Source organism: Penicillium hordei (assembly GCF_028827395.1).
Source record: "Penicillium hordei strain IBT 12815 chromosome Unknown utg000001l_segment0_segment0, whole genome shotgun sequence".
Lineage (NCBI taxonomy): Eukaryota > Fungi > Ascomycota > Eurotiomycetes > Eurotiales > Aspergillaceae > Penicillium > Penicillium hordei.
The window spans coordinates 397,093-413,441 of NW_026623142.1; the positions used below are offsets into that span (position 1 = coordinate 397,093).

The 16,349-nt window shown below is 46.2% G+C and overlaps 7 protein-coding genes across 7 annotated transcripts; 4 read left to right on the plus strand and 3 right to left on the minus strand.

Moving 5' to 3' along the window:
• Positions 1–1,561: 1,561 nt before the first annotated feature.
• On the plus strand, positions 1,562–2,986 carry N7537_000136 (putative oxalate/formate antiporter; the record flags this gene model as incomplete). Its single annotated transcript, XM_056891194.1, has 3 exons — positions 1,562–1,832; positions 1,885–1,977; positions 2,070–2,986. The coding sequence occupies 3 exons, from the start codon at positions 1,562–1,564 to the stop codon at positions 2,984–2,986; spliced, it is 1,281 nt and encodes a 426-aa protein (XP_056756189.1).
• Positions 2,987–3,953: 967 nt separating this feature from the next.
• N7537_000137 (GFA family protein) lies at positions 3,954–4,557 on the plus strand (the record flags this gene model as incomplete). Its single annotated transcript, XM_056891195.1, has 2 exons — positions 3,954–4,070; positions 4,135–4,557. The coding sequence occupies 2 exons, from the start codon at positions 3,954–3,956 to the stop codon at positions 4,555–4,557; spliced, it is 540 nt and encodes a 179-aa protein (XP_056756190.1).
• Positions 4,558–8,056: 3,499 nt separating this feature from the next.
• Positions 8,057–8,431, plus strand: N7537_000138 (uncharacterized protein; the record flags this gene model as incomplete). Its single annotated transcript, XM_056891196.1, has 3 exons — positions 8,057–8,071; positions 8,224–8,295; positions 8,321–8,431. 3 exons carry the CDS (start codon positions 8,057–8,059, stop codon positions 8,429–8,431), a joined length of 198 nt encoding a protein of 65 aa, XP_056756191.1.
• A 36-nt stretch (positions 8,432–8,467) lies between these two features.
• On the minus strand, positions 8,468–8,770 carry N7537_000139 (uncharacterized protein; the record flags this gene model as incomplete). Its single annotated transcript, XM_056891197.1, has 1 exon — positions 8,468–8,770. One exon carries the CDS (start codon positions 8,768–8,770, stop codon positions 8,468–8,470), a length of 303 nt encoding a protein of 100 aa, XP_056756192.1.
• A 367-nt stretch (positions 8,771–9,137) lies between these two features.
• On the minus strand, positions 9,138–9,918 carry N7537_000140 (uncharacterized protein; the record flags this gene model as incomplete). Its single annotated transcript, XM_056891198.1, has 2 exons — positions 9,138–9,447; positions 9,587–9,918. The coding sequence occupies 2 exons, from the start codon at positions 9,916–9,918 to the stop codon at positions 9,138–9,140; spliced, it is 642 nt and encodes a 213-aa protein (XP_056756193.1).
• Positions 9,919–10,493: 575 nt separating this feature from the next.
• N7537_000141 (intradiol ring-cleavage dioxygenase) lies at positions 10,494–11,510 on the minus strand (the record flags this gene model as incomplete). Its single annotated transcript, XM_056891199.1, has 1 exon — positions 10,494–11,510. One exon carries the CDS (start codon positions 11,508–11,510, stop codon positions 10,494–10,496), a length of 1,017 nt encoding a protein of 338 aa, XP_056756194.1.
• A 3,838-nt stretch (positions 11,511–15,348) lies between these two features.
• On the plus strand, positions 15,349–15,903 carry N7537_000142 (uncharacterized protein; the record flags this gene model as incomplete). The annotated part of the gene is made up of 2 exons (XM_056891200.1): positions 15,349–15,509; positions 15,645–15,903. The coding sequence occupies 2 exons, from the start codon at positions 15,349–15,351 to the stop codon at positions 15,901–15,903; spliced, it is 420 nt and encodes a 139-aa protein (XP_056756195.1).
• Between the last annotated feature and the right edge of the window lie 446 nt (positions 15,904–16,349).

A 16,349-nucleotide genomic window follows, 5' to 3' on the forward strand; every position in this document is an offset into this window, starting at 1 on the left:
CATACGGGTCGATTCAGCACTCGTAACTCAGCTTCATACCCGACATTGCATACAAAGGAACCCAGCTGCACTGCCCTGGAAGTGGATTCAGAGAGGTGTAGGAGTGTGTATTCTCAATCTGTATCTATCTGCTACTTGTAACCTCATAATCTCAATGCTTACATAACAACATATGGAAAAAGAAGAAGAGGCAGGGATAAATGCGTAGTGGGGAGCCTATTTCCCCACTACAATGGATAGATTCTTTCTAAGTCATCTCCTTAAATCCATCCTCGTGTCTGACACGCTGGCATATATATTTCAAAGGCACCCTTATCCGTGATTGGTCACAGAGACACCACCGAAACCCTCAGAGATGCAAAGATAGCGTACGTATTGTATGTTATGAACAAAAAATGTTCAATGGACAAATGCCCCCACGATATAAAGCCCAATTTATGCTCATGTGAAAAGCATGCTTTACAATTGACCGGGCGAAGACGGGTGCATTCGAAATAGTAGGCTATACGTTATATGGGCTTGCTCATCGTACTACGTCCATCCTAATTCAATCATTCTAGGGCAAAACCAATCTCAAGATAACCTACGAGGTGACCAGCTGCAGTGGAGAAGCGTTGTTAGCTGCAGGCAGCCAATCCTGTTTCCCGGTGAGAATGGATCCCGTTGGCCGATTGAGCTGGGGAAGAAGTGGGCCCTCCACAGTAGCCCGCTATTCGATGGTCCTTGCCGTAGCCCTCTTAGGGATGAACTCAAATGAGTCTCATACCTCTAAACTGAAGAAAACTTCGAAGGTCTAGCGGATTAAATTTGCACCGGTACATGGTTTCTATTGGCAGCTTGCATCAGCCCCAGTGATACGATCGTGATCTGAACGACATGTGCGTATGGAATAAGGTTACGTATGGAATAAGGCTACGTATGGAAGAGGACCTCGTGTGAAAGTGGGCTCCGTATGGAAGCTTTCAAGCTGGTTTATTCTACAGTACTGTAATGGTATCGTGGAAAGCATTGTTGACAATACACATTCGGTCGACTACCAAATAACCATCCCGTTCATTAACATCATGCCTCTATGACCAGTGTCTCGAGACATTTGACTCTACCATTTCAGATCCCGTTTTTATCTCGCGAGTGAGATCCATAGCATGATTCCTATGCACGCTTTTAGTCGCTCCCAATATAGAATTATGGTTCCCAGAGAACCTAGGCCTAAGCACCCTTATAAAAGCGGCGGCAGCTCAAATAGGAAAGCCCCACCCGCCAGGGAATATCCGGTACGTATAGGTACATATAGAGACCCACTACATCTAACTTCCCTTTTGGGTTAAAGCATTCGGTGGGTCCTTTTCCCTAATAACCGTTTTTGTTAGAAACTGGGATTTCGGGGGAAATTGAAACTCATCAGAACCTGACAATATTCTAACTCTTGATGATCAATAATTCAACGGGTACCTAGTTCAGAATAAGTACTTCGATGTTGTGAATCATACGAACCAGAGAATCTATACTTGGACTGCTCCCAACTTCATTGGGAAAGACAAGCCTCCTTGCCTATCTTGAAATGAAGGAGGAAATCGACTCCCAACGGCGCGACCCGCCTCAAATTTCACCTGAGTCAGACCATGATCAGTACCCTGAAGGGGGGCTAAAGGCATGGTCTGTGGTTCTTGGGGCTTGGTGTGCCATGATTCCCTCTATGGGACTTTTAAACAGCCTAGGTACTCTGCAACCCTGGACAAGCACCCACCAACTCAAGGATTACTCGGAATCAAGTATCGGTTGGATTTATGGAACCTATACCTTTTTCCTTTTTTTGGGAGGTGCCCGATTTGGTAACTACCTTCCCGTCAGATCGAATGCATTCTTAACTAACTACCACTTCAGGTGCAATCCTTGATTCTCACGGGCCTCTATACGTGGTGCTCCCGGGTTCTATTGGGATTATACTTTCATTGATTTTCTTGAGCTTCAGTAATGGTGTGTTCCCAATATCTACTCATGTCTCTCCCCTATTGCACTACCTTCGCTGCGAACCCCCAAATAAGAAACAAATACTAACTGCCAACAAGAATATTATCAGATATTTCTGTCATTCAGTGTTCTGGGTGGGATATCAGCTAGCACACTTTTCACACCTCCATTGGCGGCTGTTGGCCACTGGTTTAATGTTCGACGTGGCTGGGCAACCGGAGTGGCGTGCACAGCAGGGGGGGTTGGGGGTTGCATATTTCCCTTGATAATCCTTTTTGCAGCCCCTCTCATCGGCTTCGAGTGGGCAATTCGCATAATCGCTCTAGTATGTGCAGTGACATGCTCAATCGCATGTCTCACCGTTCGAAGTAGACTTCCTCCCAAGAAAGCAGTCACGCCCGTCGATTTTAAGGCTCTCAAGGATATCAAATACGCATCTGCGACGCTGAGTGTCTTTTTTGTTGAATTTGCGGTTTTTGTTCCAATCACCTACATCACTTCCTACGCACTTCATGCCGGCTTCGATGAACAGTTGTCATATGCAGTTCTTGTCTTTCTTAATCTCGGCGCTGTGTTCGGACGCTTCCTACCAGGACTGGTGGCTGATCGGTTAGGTCGATTTAACGTCATGATCATGAGTTGCTTTATGTGTTCCCTACTCACTCTCGTCCTTTGGCTTTCGGGGGATCTAATAGACCCCGACAAATTAGGGATTGTCATTAGCTATGCGGTGCTGTTCGGCTTCTGGAGTGGTTCGGCTATTAGTATTGCACCAGTTTGCATTTCTCAGGTCTGTGAAATCCAAGACTATGGGAAAAGAGTTGGAACTACATGGACTATAGTCAGCTTTGGTACCCTCATCGCTATCCCTATTGCAGGCGCTATTCAGCAACACAATAATGGGGAGTACTATGGGCTGATTATCTTTGGGGGTGTTCTCTATATTTTGTCCACAATTGCGTTCTTTATATCTCGTGGCATTTGCAAAGGATGGGGTTGGGGGATAAAATTCTAGAATGTTATCTATATACTTTTGAAGACCAAGGGGAATCCATAACGAACACTGCAATTTGGTTCATTTCCACAGTGGAGACCATCTTGTGGACTGCATGGATGAAGTCGCTAATATGATGTAAAGAAGGTAAAAGAAGAAAGAAGTTATGAATTGAGACTATCCGCTTGAGACAGGAAGGCTGAGGGGACGGTCTGGGAACTCATCGACTTTCCAACACTTCACACGGTGATAAACGCTGCACATCACCATTCAAACACAGTCGTCACCATCTTACCCACACCACATCCATGGATTCCATGCTGTCAAATATGCGCTTCATCGTGACCAGGACTCCCCATACAACCTCGCAGCCTCGTCATCGTACCTGTTGGTAGGTGAAACCGTGAGGTATGGTTCACTGTCTATGGCATGTCAAATTTAGTCCATAGAATGATAATCCGAATGTTGGTTCCTGAAATCGAGCGTAATTCCTTTTAAACAGAGCGTTGACAGGATCATCGTGACACCGAGCTCAATATGTCATGTAACCGGCTTTCCAACTTGAAATTGCAGCTTCACTTCCTATTGTCGATTTCGTCTACCTTCAGTATATATATTTCCTTTCTAATAGAAAACGGGAAAGGACTATTTTCAATGCACAGGGGTTTTATTGCTCAGGTGACTTCATATGATAGATTGAACCCAAGATAAAAAGACCTGCCGGAAATTCATTCATGAATTATTATTAACCTACCTTGATACTTTATTTATTTAAAAATACAATATAAACCCATTTTCCGTTCCTATTGACTAGTATCTATGCTTGATGGTTTGTAATGTCGGAAATACTTGCGGGGTTTTGGATTCGTCACCAGCACATGATTTATAATATGTAAGATTTGTCATCCAAGATGGTGCTTTAAATGCTGCGATTATCTCCAGTAGTTGCTCACTATAGCCTCATAAATATACGATATTTCCAAACAATATGTCTACCGATAAATCCAAACCCTACATCCCCCTAGCCGGCGGCGCAAATGACGGTTGGTCTGAAGGGCAGCAAGCGACAGCTACATGCTACTGCGGCGCCATACAACTTGCTTTCGTGAGTGTAGCACATACCTCAATACTAAGAATCACACTCCACCAATACTAACGGCAAACTATAGCCAACCGAAGGTCCCGGCCTAATTGACACATTCCTCTGCCACTGTACAGACTGCCGCAAAATCACCGCCTCGATGTTCGCCTCCAATTTCATAATTGCAGACTCCCATCTGAGACACCTACGCGGTCGCGAGAATCTCACATCCTACGGTCAGTCTGGGACAATCGGTTCCGGCAAGAAAATGACCATCTTCTTCTGTTCAACTTGTGGCTCGCTCATGTATCGCGTCGGCGAGGCATTCCCGGGACATAGTATTCTTCGTCTTGGAACAGTGGATGATTTCAACTTACATGAGACTAAATTGAGGCCGAGGATTGAGCAGTTTACGAAGGATCGGGTTGGGTGGTTACGTCACGTGGAGGGTGTTGGGCAGGTTGCGGGGACGGCGTATAGTCCGAAAAGAGAGCCTGAGAGTTCACTTTGAACTGGGCTACACAGACGAGGCGCTAAAATCATGGTCGAAAGAGTAGAGTATCTTATGGTCAAATAACCTGTAATGCAACAGCGAAGCTGTGAAGTGAGAAGGAATAAAAGTTTAGCAAGAGACTGAAAACACAGAATAAAAAACGTGTAGTTGTTTATAAACGAATGGCTGACAAATCGAAGCCTTAATACGTTGGCTTCCATTAAAAGCAGCCTTCAAAGTATCCTAGTCTTCATATAAAACCGAGGAAATAATGTATAGTGAAGAGGCATTCCCTTCTGTGCTTGGTTCTGCTAACCTTTGAAGTTTTTGATATTCTATAAGGGGATTACTATGAGGAGTTGGTTGAGGTAGAGCTTGGATCCGAGTTTATGTCGACTTCAGAGTCTATACTGTTTATATGGGCACCCCGGTCCAGGAGAAGTCGGACTATCCCCTCGTAGCCAAATTTTGCCGCACGTCCTAGTGTCATATTTCCACTTGGACCAGGGAGATTTGGATCTGCTCCATGATCGAGCAGAACCTTAATGTCTTCCATGCCCATCATTGACGCGACACAGAGAGGTACACAGCAATTTGAGTCACGGTAAATGCCTTCTGACGGTTGAATGACCACGAGATGGGATAAGTCTGGGTGACGGTAGTGTTTCCGTATGTGTTTAAAGTACAACGTCTTTACAGATGTGGCTTAACGCGACATCTAAGCGTCAAGGTCGATATATTGTTTTCCTGGACTTGTATTAATTTGTTTTGGATTGATTCATTTATTGATTCTACTCAAGTTTACTTTTCAATTCTAGATTATGCCTACAGAAAGGACCACGTATGCTACACAACGGGCTGGGGCATGAAATTTTATGAATTGAGCAAGGATATGTTGAAAGGGGAAGCATTGTAGGTGGCTGAACGTGGATGATTAATTGAAGTGGATAGTTGAGTGAAGTGGCTAACTGAAGGTGATCAAGCGGTGATCTCGAGCAACAACCTCTTTTTTTACCACCATAGCAAACAGCCTTGAGAGTCTCCTTTTCATTGGGTACACGCTGTAACCTCTTCCTGACGAGAAGTCTCCTTCTTTCCTTTAGAGACATTCCTGCGGAGACTCTTGTCGTTCAAGGCCACTTCTTTTCTTTCCCCTCTTTTAACGTTTTGCATTGTAGGTGCTTTGATATGGACGGTCAAAGTAGATGGTTTACCAGTCTGCCGATTGTCCTGAAGCCAAAGCCCGCCACGGTCAGACTGATTGTGGTTGTTCGAAATGGAGAGGTGATCGAAGTGGATGGTTGATTGGATGGTTGATTGGATAGTTGACTAGTCTGCTGATTGTCCTGAAGCCGAAGCCCGCCACAGTCAGACTAGTTGTGGTTGTTCGAAGTAGAGGGGTGATCGAAGTAGATGGTTGACCAGTCTGCCGATTGTCCTGAAGCCGAAGCCCGCCACGGTCAGACTGGAAGTTGTTGATTGAATTGGATGGTTGTTGGTTGTGTGGATGGCTGATGGTTGTGTGGATGGTTGTTGGTTGTTTGGATGGTTGAATGAGGATGCTTGGAATCGTTCAGAACTCTTTTTTCTTTTTTTCTTTTTCGTTTTCTTTTCTTTGTTTTCCTTTTCCTTTTTCTTTTTTTTTCTATTTCCTGTTCCTGTTCCTTTTCTTTTTCTTTTTCCTTTTCTTTTTCCTTTTGCCTTTGCTGCCGATCTAAGCCGGCTGCTTGTTTCGAAGTTGAAGACCATCTCTGGAAGGCCGGATGTGACTGAGTTGGATGTGGTTTCACTGGACCTGGTTGGATGCATATTGTGGGGTTGATGTGGTTGAGCACGCATGTCTGGAGTACAAGGTGGAAGAAGAAGACAATGCGGTTGAGTTGTCTGAAGGGTGAGTGTAAGTACGGAAAGGCAACGGAAGATAAAAGTGGACGGAACAAGGATGGAACAACTAACCAGTCATGTGATGAATGTTGACGTGACAGGTGCGAGACATGTTGAAGGGACATGTTATGTGGTTGAGTTGTCTGAAGAGTGAATGTAAGTAAGGAAAGGCAACGGAAAATGGAAGTGGACGGAACAAGGATGGAACAACTAACCAGTCATGTAATATAATGTTGACGTGACAAAGGCCAGTGCGTCAAGGGCATGGTGATGACAGGGTCCATCTCATCGGATGTGGAAGTAGAAAGATGGAAGAAGTCATGAGGCTCAGGCTGATGATGGAAGACTTGATGGGAGATGAAGGGTGAATAAAATATTTGATGAATTGTTTGTGGTGGATGGTATGAGGAGTTGGGGAGATGAAGAAGGAAGAAAGAAAAAGGAGAGAGAGGGGGAGGAGGGAGGAGGGGGTATTTATACCCCAAGGGTCAGGAAGCGGTTGGGAAGTACGTTTGTGTCTGGGGTGTCCTTCAGGGGACCTCCCATTTCTCAACTTCCCCTCTTCAACGATTTACTCACCCCACCTCCCATGAGTATTGAGGCAGCAGTGTAGTCTCTAAAGACGTAAAAAGAAGATGCGATGGTGTCTACACTCTCCAGGCTTATGCCACTAGATAATACCATTGCCACCCTCACACATCGATCCAGGTACTTTGATTGTGTCCCAGCTTTGATTTCGTCTAGCTACGTCTCATAGAAATGCATCATGTTGTCGACTGAAGATACAGGTCATTGAGCCGCAGCAAGATCTATAGATCATTAGGGTTATACGCTAGACCGTGTTCGGTATGGCGTACAAGCACGACCCTTGTATCATGCAGTGCGTCCTTGGCATCGGATGCCCGCCTAAGCACAGACCTCGGGGGTTCCTATGAAGTTGCTGTATGTGAGCCACTAGCCGTACTAATGGAAGTTAATGATACATCTGGATAGTTTGTGGTGTCATAAATCGTAGGTTGCTAAAACTCGCGAGTGGGCTCGAGCATTATGATGATGATGATCTCATTAACCCGATGTAGCTCGCTATTACGGACTCGATTATTAGGTGTCTATATGTACCCCGGACAACCCCTTTAGCGATGTACAAAAAAAACCCCTTGTCAGTTGGACTGAGCTGCTCGATTCTGTTAAGACGGCTCCCTTGCTTGTGGTATTACTGATGCTGCAAACCGATTGTTAATTCAAGCCGGTTCGGAGTGACGCGTCAGTAAAATGTACGGATATCGCTTCATCGATCACATAGCACACCCGAATTCACTGAGATTTATACGCAATACGACATTATTACTCATTGGTTTTTATCCCTTGCCAACCTCTTGATGGCCAGGCATCTTTATGTCTAAAGCATCTGTTAGAAAGGACTACATCGAACTGCATGGTGCAATGTGAGATACGCGATTGATTGTTAAGCTATGGAGACTAAGAAATGCGACACCCCCCATGAACATGGAATGATGGAATTGTGTCCCCCACGATAAGCAAACCTAGTTGTTTGTTGTAGCGAATTAGAGGGCTACCAATAGCGGTATTGGATGTAGTGGGCTTGTGGGTAGTAGCAGTTGAAACTGGAAATATGTTGAATGGTAAGGTGCGTCGAATGGGAAGGTACTGACCGCGTGGCTAGCGGATAGAGAGGTGTGTCGTAGGAGAGGCACTTGATGTAGGTAAGGTGCGTCGAATGGAGAGGCACTTGGCAAAGCTATACGTCGAATGGAGAGGTACTGACCGCGTGGTTAGCAGATTGAGACATGCGTCGAAGGGAAGGCACTTGTGGTGGATGAAAACTCCGTGCGAGAGAAGCCCTCGGTTAGGGTATGTTGAGATTGTTTGTATGGAGGTTGGTGACACCGTTTGTTGGGGTGACCTGGCCGGTGATGTCGATGGTATGATGACGACGGAGTCGATGGAAGGGCCGGTGGTTGTGCGTGAAATTGCGGTTTTGAGCTAGCGAGAAATCGCAATTTGATCTCCCAATGAGAATCAGTTAAGGCTCGTGAAAGTGAGCTCGTTGTGTATCGTCGATGAGGATTGATTGAAACTCGCGAAAGTGAAGAAGATACGTGGTTTTCTCCGTCGACCAGGATCGGTCGAAACTCGCCACAGTAATGGAGGAAGGAAGGCGCGCGGCCTGCTCCGTGGATAGGACTTGCGGATGAGGACGACTGAGCAGCATGCTGGTTTCGTCCTTGCATAATTGGGGTGGTGACAGCGAGATGTGCGGAGAAAATGCGTCGAGGGTGGTGTACCACAATTGCAAAGTGACACGAATGCACAAACTCGGGCTCATAACCTCTTTGGGCACTACTCGGAGACCATAAAGGGCACGAAGATGCAGAATGTATTGAGTATATGGAAGCTATAGAAGAAACGAAAAGAGAAAGGAAGAGACCGAGCTAGGGGAGAGACAATTTGGCCAAACCCTAGGTACTAAGCAATAAGCTTACAATATTTCTACATCTCTACCTGCATCTCGGTAAAAGGTAGTGCTTCTGATCATCTCTCAAAACACAGCCGACCGGTCAGAAGGAGTATGGACACCAATAGAGGCGCAGGTATGAAAGAAGGGTGGATGCCTATAAATTTCCCGGGATGCTGTGCTACCAGGTGGGTAGGAAAACCGACAAGAATTTATCCAGGTACCACAGTCTGCACCATCAGGAGTGTGTTCCGAAGACCGTGAAGCGGCGAGGACAACGTAGGACAATGCGAGAGAATAGGGCATCCCCCGCATATTCACTGACGGAAGTAGATGCACCGGGCGCTGCGGCGCTGCAGCTGTGATGGACAAGTTGAGTGTCGAAAGAGGGTGCCGGATGGGCGACAATGGCATGCCCATCGTGTATGTAGCCGAGGTCGGGTATGCGAAATGGCGCTGCAGCTGATCCAGAAAGGCTGGTATCGGACACCGGGGAGAACGAATGGACGAAGACGGCATGGAGGGAATCGAGGAGGAAATCGAAAAACCTGATCGAATTACTAGGTAATTAGATATTTTCGTAATTGAAAGGTCAGAGAGAGACCACAGCTTCGCTCATGATATAGACGCGGATGAGTATCATTGTATTCCGTTTGTATCTGGTAAAGATCAAGAGGGTGGGCTTACTGAGATAAATTTGCAATCGAATGCCCGGCGTTCGAAGAGTTGCTGACAGATATGTTCGGCGAACTGGGCGGCTGCAAAATATCCGCGAGACTTGGTACAACCGCGACTGTGCGGCGAGGGCAGTACACGATCATAAACAACAACAACAACAACACCTCGAAATCAAGCAAACCAGGATACAGAGATAGAGGGAGTCCAAGGGAGCACAACACAAAGAGAAAACTTCCGGGTCTGCTCCCCTCGGCACCAATTTCACTTATCCAAGCAGCGAGCTCGTCAGGGAACATCAATAACGGGGACGATGAAGAAGAGGAGGGCATGGAGCATGCCATGGTAAATGCACGAAGACGAGCTGTTCACACTTGTGGACTTCACAAAACTCGTGGGAATTCGGGGAGACGGCGAGCATGGGTAATACGAGGTTGACGAGGTTGAAGATGCCGGTAGATGAACGGACGGAGAAGTGCAGATGGAGAGATGCGGGCGATTGAGCAATGCAAACCAGAATGTGGGTTGTGGAGACAGTGTCCGGCGATACCAATATAACCCACTCCGACAAGGTCTATCCGATGAAGGCAAGTTCACTTACATTGACTCCGTACAGCTAAATGGCACAAGAACACGAGAATGAAGATAATCAGTGAAGCTACGTCTATTACTTCATACTAGCTTGAAGTCAACTGAAAGTGATATATTGATATTGTGGATATAGTACTTGACTATATGAATGTGATTAAAGGAATAGCTTCTGGATACAGAATAGAGTACAGGAGCCACAAGAGAGAGGAGAGAAAATCACATCTTTTTTGTATCCCACCACACCGTGAGCGAAATCCATGTTCTTTTAACTAGCCCAAGTGTGGTAAGCACCTAGTCCAAGGACAAGCCAGAATGTGATGTCCGAGTCTCACTCGCTGACACCTCCAGAAGAAGTAAGAGTAGCAGCATTGGAAGTCTCATAGCTGGCAGATACATTGACCCCCAGGGTAATCCATGCAAAGAGACCATCCTCGACCGTCTCACCAAGCAGAGCGTATTCGAAGAAGGGATCAGAGTTGCTGTCCTCAGTCTCAACAATGACGACGTGGTCATCCGCGTTCTCGGTAATAGAAACGGTGTTAGTGTTGTACGGGTAGGTGTTCTCAACCTGGGTGATCAAGTCCTGGTCAAAGAATAATTGACCAATGTGAGCAACGTGACCACCGGAAAGGGTCTTGTTTGCCTGCTCCTGGGCACCAACGTGGGCGATGACATGGACGTGAGTAGCGCGGCCATCGTAGTGACCGGGGAAGATTGACTTGAACTGCGCCACGCCATCGGCATCCGTCTTCTGGATACCGCGCAGGGAGGTCTTGTCGAGGTTGGTGGCATCGTTGCCGTTACCGTTCATGCTACTCTGAACACCAGAGTAGACACCGGTGGAGTTGCAGTTCCAGACATCCCAGTAGAGATCCTGGATTGGTTCGCAGGTGTTGATATCGATGAATTGTCCATCAAGAATGATAGGGATTCCATCCTCGCCGTCCCGAACATCAGAGCGGACGAGCTCACCCTTCACCCAGAAAGGTCCGATCTCTCCTTCAGGAGCAAGGATGCAGACAGGGTTTTTGGCGAACAGCTCATACTCGGAGGTGTTCGGGGTAACATTGAGGGAGGAATGGTGGGAGGTGTTCACCACCTTGTCGGTGTCACGGGCAACCCTGCCTCGCTTACGATATTTCGCAACAGTTACGGCACGGCGAGCTTTGGCACGGGCGTTGACTCCCCGACGCTCCAGATGATCCGCGCACAGGTTCAAACTGCGCTTGGCATTGTGAAGGAATGACTTCTTCGACAAGGCGTTGTACGAGGTGGGCTCATGGACGCCGGGGTGGCCAATGGCCAATCCGGCCATGGCAAGGAGAGCTAGCTTTCCGAATTGCATCGTGAGGATTTGAGGTGGATATAGAAGACAGGAGGAATTAAGTCTGAATTTATTGGTAATATACAACAAGATGTCAGGATAGACATCTCAATTTATAGTTCTTCCTCCTCATACTCGAGCTAGTGTACAATAATTTACAGTTCCAAAAGTTGATAGCACCAGATAAATACTCGTCATGGTCGTCGTCAGCAGTTGCAGTAAATCCATGACCTAAATAGTACAGGTTAAAATATATTAGACTATTCTTGGTCTGTTGACGAATGCCCTAGGTCTGATTGGAGGAAGAAAGAGTAGCAGTTTCCGATCTGCAGCCAAGACTCTGGTCTTGGCACGACCAAGAAGTCTGCGCCTCGGCCGGTAACGACAACCCGCCAAGCCCGTCGATCAGGCTGCTGCACCAATCATCTAAAGCGTGTCGTACTCAGGTACCAAGGTACTCCGTATATCCATTTAGAATAATCTTGGCTAATTACTCATGCGCATGTATAAACTAAAGAGATTTGTGTACTTAAGACATCTAAAAAGAAGATCTAAAAATGCCACCCAAAAGACATGACAAGTATAAGCGGCCAACTGTTCTTGCAATATAATGATTCGTTAGTAGTGTTTAAAATATTATGAAGAGAAATAACATAGGCTGGTGACGTATACAGCCAGAAGACGGCAAATAAAACCCACTCCTTGCCTCAGCGATGTTGCTAATGGCTTAGGCAAGATTCGTTGTAGTTAATCTTGGAACGTTAAACCGGTATGCGAAACATGTGCCATTGCGAATTGTACCACACACTGGGTACGAGCGGGAAACTATCCGCAGATAAGCTAGACAACTTGCCAATACCGATTCTCGAGTGCACCAGGAGACACTTTGAAAAGGAGTGGAGAGGGCTTCCCGAGGCTGGATGTTAATTCATCAGTCACAACTCCAGCACGTAGAAGCATTCTCTTAAAGCCTCCCCCAAGCCATTCCCCACACTCATCACCCGCTTCCACGCACATCCTTCACACATGCGACCTCGATCCCGTAGTGACAACTTTCAAGTTCCATCTTCCTATGCATTCATTGGTGACCTGCAACTTCATTTCTCATACAACCATCCTCAAAATGCCCGCTCTTATGCATAAGGCCGCGGTCATGCTCTTAGTTAGATTTTTTCAACTTGGCGTCGTGGCCAGGAAATTTGTCTTTTTGCCTATAGGCGCAACTGGTTACTGGTTTATAGAGGAAAAATGTCAGATTTTTACTGGACGATCCCGGTCCATGCACACTAGAAAATATATGAACTGTTCTTCTATTCATAGATAATTTGCTTGATTATTAAAGGATATTTACAGAGAAACCCTATAAGTAAAGCACTATACTTGCGTGTTATTGGGATTTACACACGGATAACAAAACAAAAGAACAATACATTTGACGGATACTATTACCAACTCAACAACATTTCTCTGGGCTGGACATTTATTTCGTTAACTACTTAGGCGGACCTTTGAGAAAAAATAAAAATAACAGACCGATTTTCACAATACTTATTTCAACAAACAAAAGCAAATGTTTGCCTACCAACTAAAGTTGTGACTCAGCAAAGACAATGGTGAAAGAAACGGCAGCCCATCGTCCTTGGTTGGGTTATTTATATACTCTTCTAATTTCATAATGGGACTATTGCCCCTACAAAATAACTAGACCAAAGGATTATTTACTCTGTTCATACAAGTAAGCGGCTAGCATACTGATGGACGATTGAGAAAAGATTTTCAATAACGAAACGTAAGGGAGAAGTGAAGCGGCTTACTCTTATGTTCCTTAGTTTCTTCTATATCGCAAAAGCACTTGCTCCAAATCCTACAAAGCTCATAGTACCAGAACTTTGTTTGACAATTCGGAGAGACTAGACATATTCCCGAGCATAAGGGTAGTTGCAAAGCCCCAAGGTACCTCGTATATATCTGTTGGGATCAGTGTCAACGAACCATGTTTAGCAGAACTACCAGCCAGATAGTCTCCTCTTCCTCTTCTTCTTTCCCCTTCTTCTTCAGTAGTTAGCACTGCCAATACAGTTTCATACCATGATTATGGATATAGAGCTCTGTTGTGATCACCTGATGTGACCCCGTTTGTCAGGACTGCCAGCAGATAGCTTCTCTTCCTCTCTCTCCTTGTTTTCCCCGAATCAATCAATCATCTTGAACTCTTCTCCATCTCTATTAAGCTCCGCCGGCTTGAAAAGTCCCTTATTTCTCAACCCCGGCGACTAACTGCCCCTCAGGAGAAAGCCGACCATCCAGGAATTAAGAGCGATTCCCTGTCGTCTCGTGACATCCAAAGGGGGAATAAACAGCAGGCATATTCACGTCGAAGCACACGTTCCTCCCTAAAGAACGAATCACCCAACTTCATTTCTGTCCACCAGCCGAGCGACTCGCACGATCAAACAGACAAGATTACAGACGGCGAGCTTCCCAGTGATTGCGTCCTCTTCTATATCCCCAGCCTTTCAACCCAATCCAATATCCTTGGTTCTTCTATGCTGCCGCGCCCCAACCGCTATTCCTTCGATCTCGAAGCAAACCTTCTGCTTGTCAAGATGGTCACAATAATCCACTCTAACATCGGTCAGTTTATCAATCTGGCACTGACCCGCGTTATTACTCAGATAGGTCTTGCAGCCTACGTTCGCTTTTACGGCGGGGCTACAATCAGGGAAGACGGCAGTGGCAAAGAAGGAGATCAAGGCTAAGGACCTCTTCTAGTCCCTCAACACTTTCCCGAACAGCCTATAGTGACCCTAGAGGTAGGAGTTTCCGAGTCTCACATAAAGTTCCGGCGGGACGTCAAGTGGTGGCTGCACCTAGCCAAAGGCAATGCCAACACAACAGTCATAATCAAGCTCGACAGGAAGCGTCCCCGGCTTATCATTGATCGATAGGAGCGTATTAATAGAGTAGTTCAAAGCACTCAGCAGATCGAAGTCTCAAAGATCGATGGACAAATGGAATTAACCAATGACTCTCTGACCACTCCCTTTAACTCTGTTTTCCTACGGCAACCAACTGGAAATGAGACCGACGTTATTCTAGATAGAGAGACTCTTCAGGAACTAGCTAATAGAAAATGGCGTTTGCAGGGGCTCTAAGATAGGGTTTTTAGATTGTTCCTCAATAGTTATTCGCTGGATATTATACTTATCAAAAATTAACTCTTTTATTGTTTCACCAACGGTCGTAGAGAAACCGTCACATTACTATTTCAAACATCTTCTCTGTCCCAATTACCAACCACGCTAACCATATCTAGCTCGATCGAAACGAATATAACAATCCCAGCTAACATTAAACGCTGGGTTGAAATCTCCCTTAGAATCCTCTCACATAAACGACTCGTAATATTGATATCTTCAGGAATTCTTAGAACCTAAGCGGGAAAAACTCAAGAATTGTAGTAAACTTATAATCTACTATATCGATTTTGACCATAGCGTGGCGTTTCACTATCTCGCCTTCAGTCTCTCACTTTTCTCTCACTTTTCTCTCACTTTTCTCTCACTTTTCTCTTACTCATTGACAACTCTTACATTTTGACTTCTCTCAATTTTTGATAACACTTACTTTACTAACTCTCACTTGTTAAGGGTACCTTCTCGGCACCTACTCCAAACGCTTTTAGGGTTCCCAACTGCAGAAGCTTTTTTTTTTCTGTAGAATAGGAAGCTATAGACGTAGTTACGACGTAGTTGGTACAAATTAAGCAGGCACGATGTTGCGTAGGGGGTATACCGTATTCACCCCCCCCCCCCCCCCCCCCCCTTTAGCGTAGATTTGTATTCACAACATCGAAGCCATGGCGAATAATATTACAAACATAATCAGTATCATTGTGAATCCGCTCCCTCCCACCCCCCAGTCCTCGCCTTCTCTCTCTGCTTCCGGGACCTCTCGGTCCATAAGTGAAAAGTTGGTGTCCACGCCAGGCTTTTGGGCCTTGTTGGCCGTGGTCATTGTGTGCATCGCCGGCGGCTAGCCTCCAAGGAGAAGGGTTCTGAGGTATCCCGTAAGTGGTAAACCATGATTCTCATAGAAACGATGATGACGGATCTTTGCCTATGTATGCACACAGGCTAATGTATCGTAAAATAGCCTCCGCAATGTCGGTACGGGCGAGCAGCGCGAGGAGACCTGCAGGGATCTTCCCGCAGGGGATGATGTGGATGGCCGTCTGCTTGCCGTGACCCCGGCAACCCCCACGACCCCGGCCACCCCCCAGAACCCCCAGACCCCCACCCCGCCCAAGAGGAAGAAGAGGAGGCTGGCCATCTCAAAATTGTCCAGCGGGAGTACCGCGGTGCGCAACACCTTGCACGGGCTGAAAGAGGCTGAAAAAGCCCTTCGCAATTGACTCGCCGGCTGGGGTGGCTGGCTTGTCCTGCTGAGGCGATGCCGAGGCGACGGCGTTCCTCTGTTGTTTTATCCTTTTCTTCTCTCCGAGACCCTTAGCGAGGTGAGATGAATAAAAACGGAGCTTTTTGACAAACCGGGGGTGGAGGAGGTGGTGGAGGAGGAGATGATGGTCGTGTCCTTGGTGGCGTTCCTCTGGGCTTTTTGGCCGTTTTTGCTTCTCTCCGAGGACCTCAGTGAGGTGAGATGAAGGAAGAAAACGAGTCTTCTGTCTCTACTTTTTGTTGTTTTGTTGTTTTGGTTTTTCGTTGTTTTCATTTTTATTTTTCATTTTTCTTTGGTTGGCCCTCTTCGGGGATGACTATGCCTGAATACATACTGCCGCCGGGCATTATCATCTTGGGAATGTATTTTGCTGTTTAATGTAGACCCCTTCGCAGACTTGGA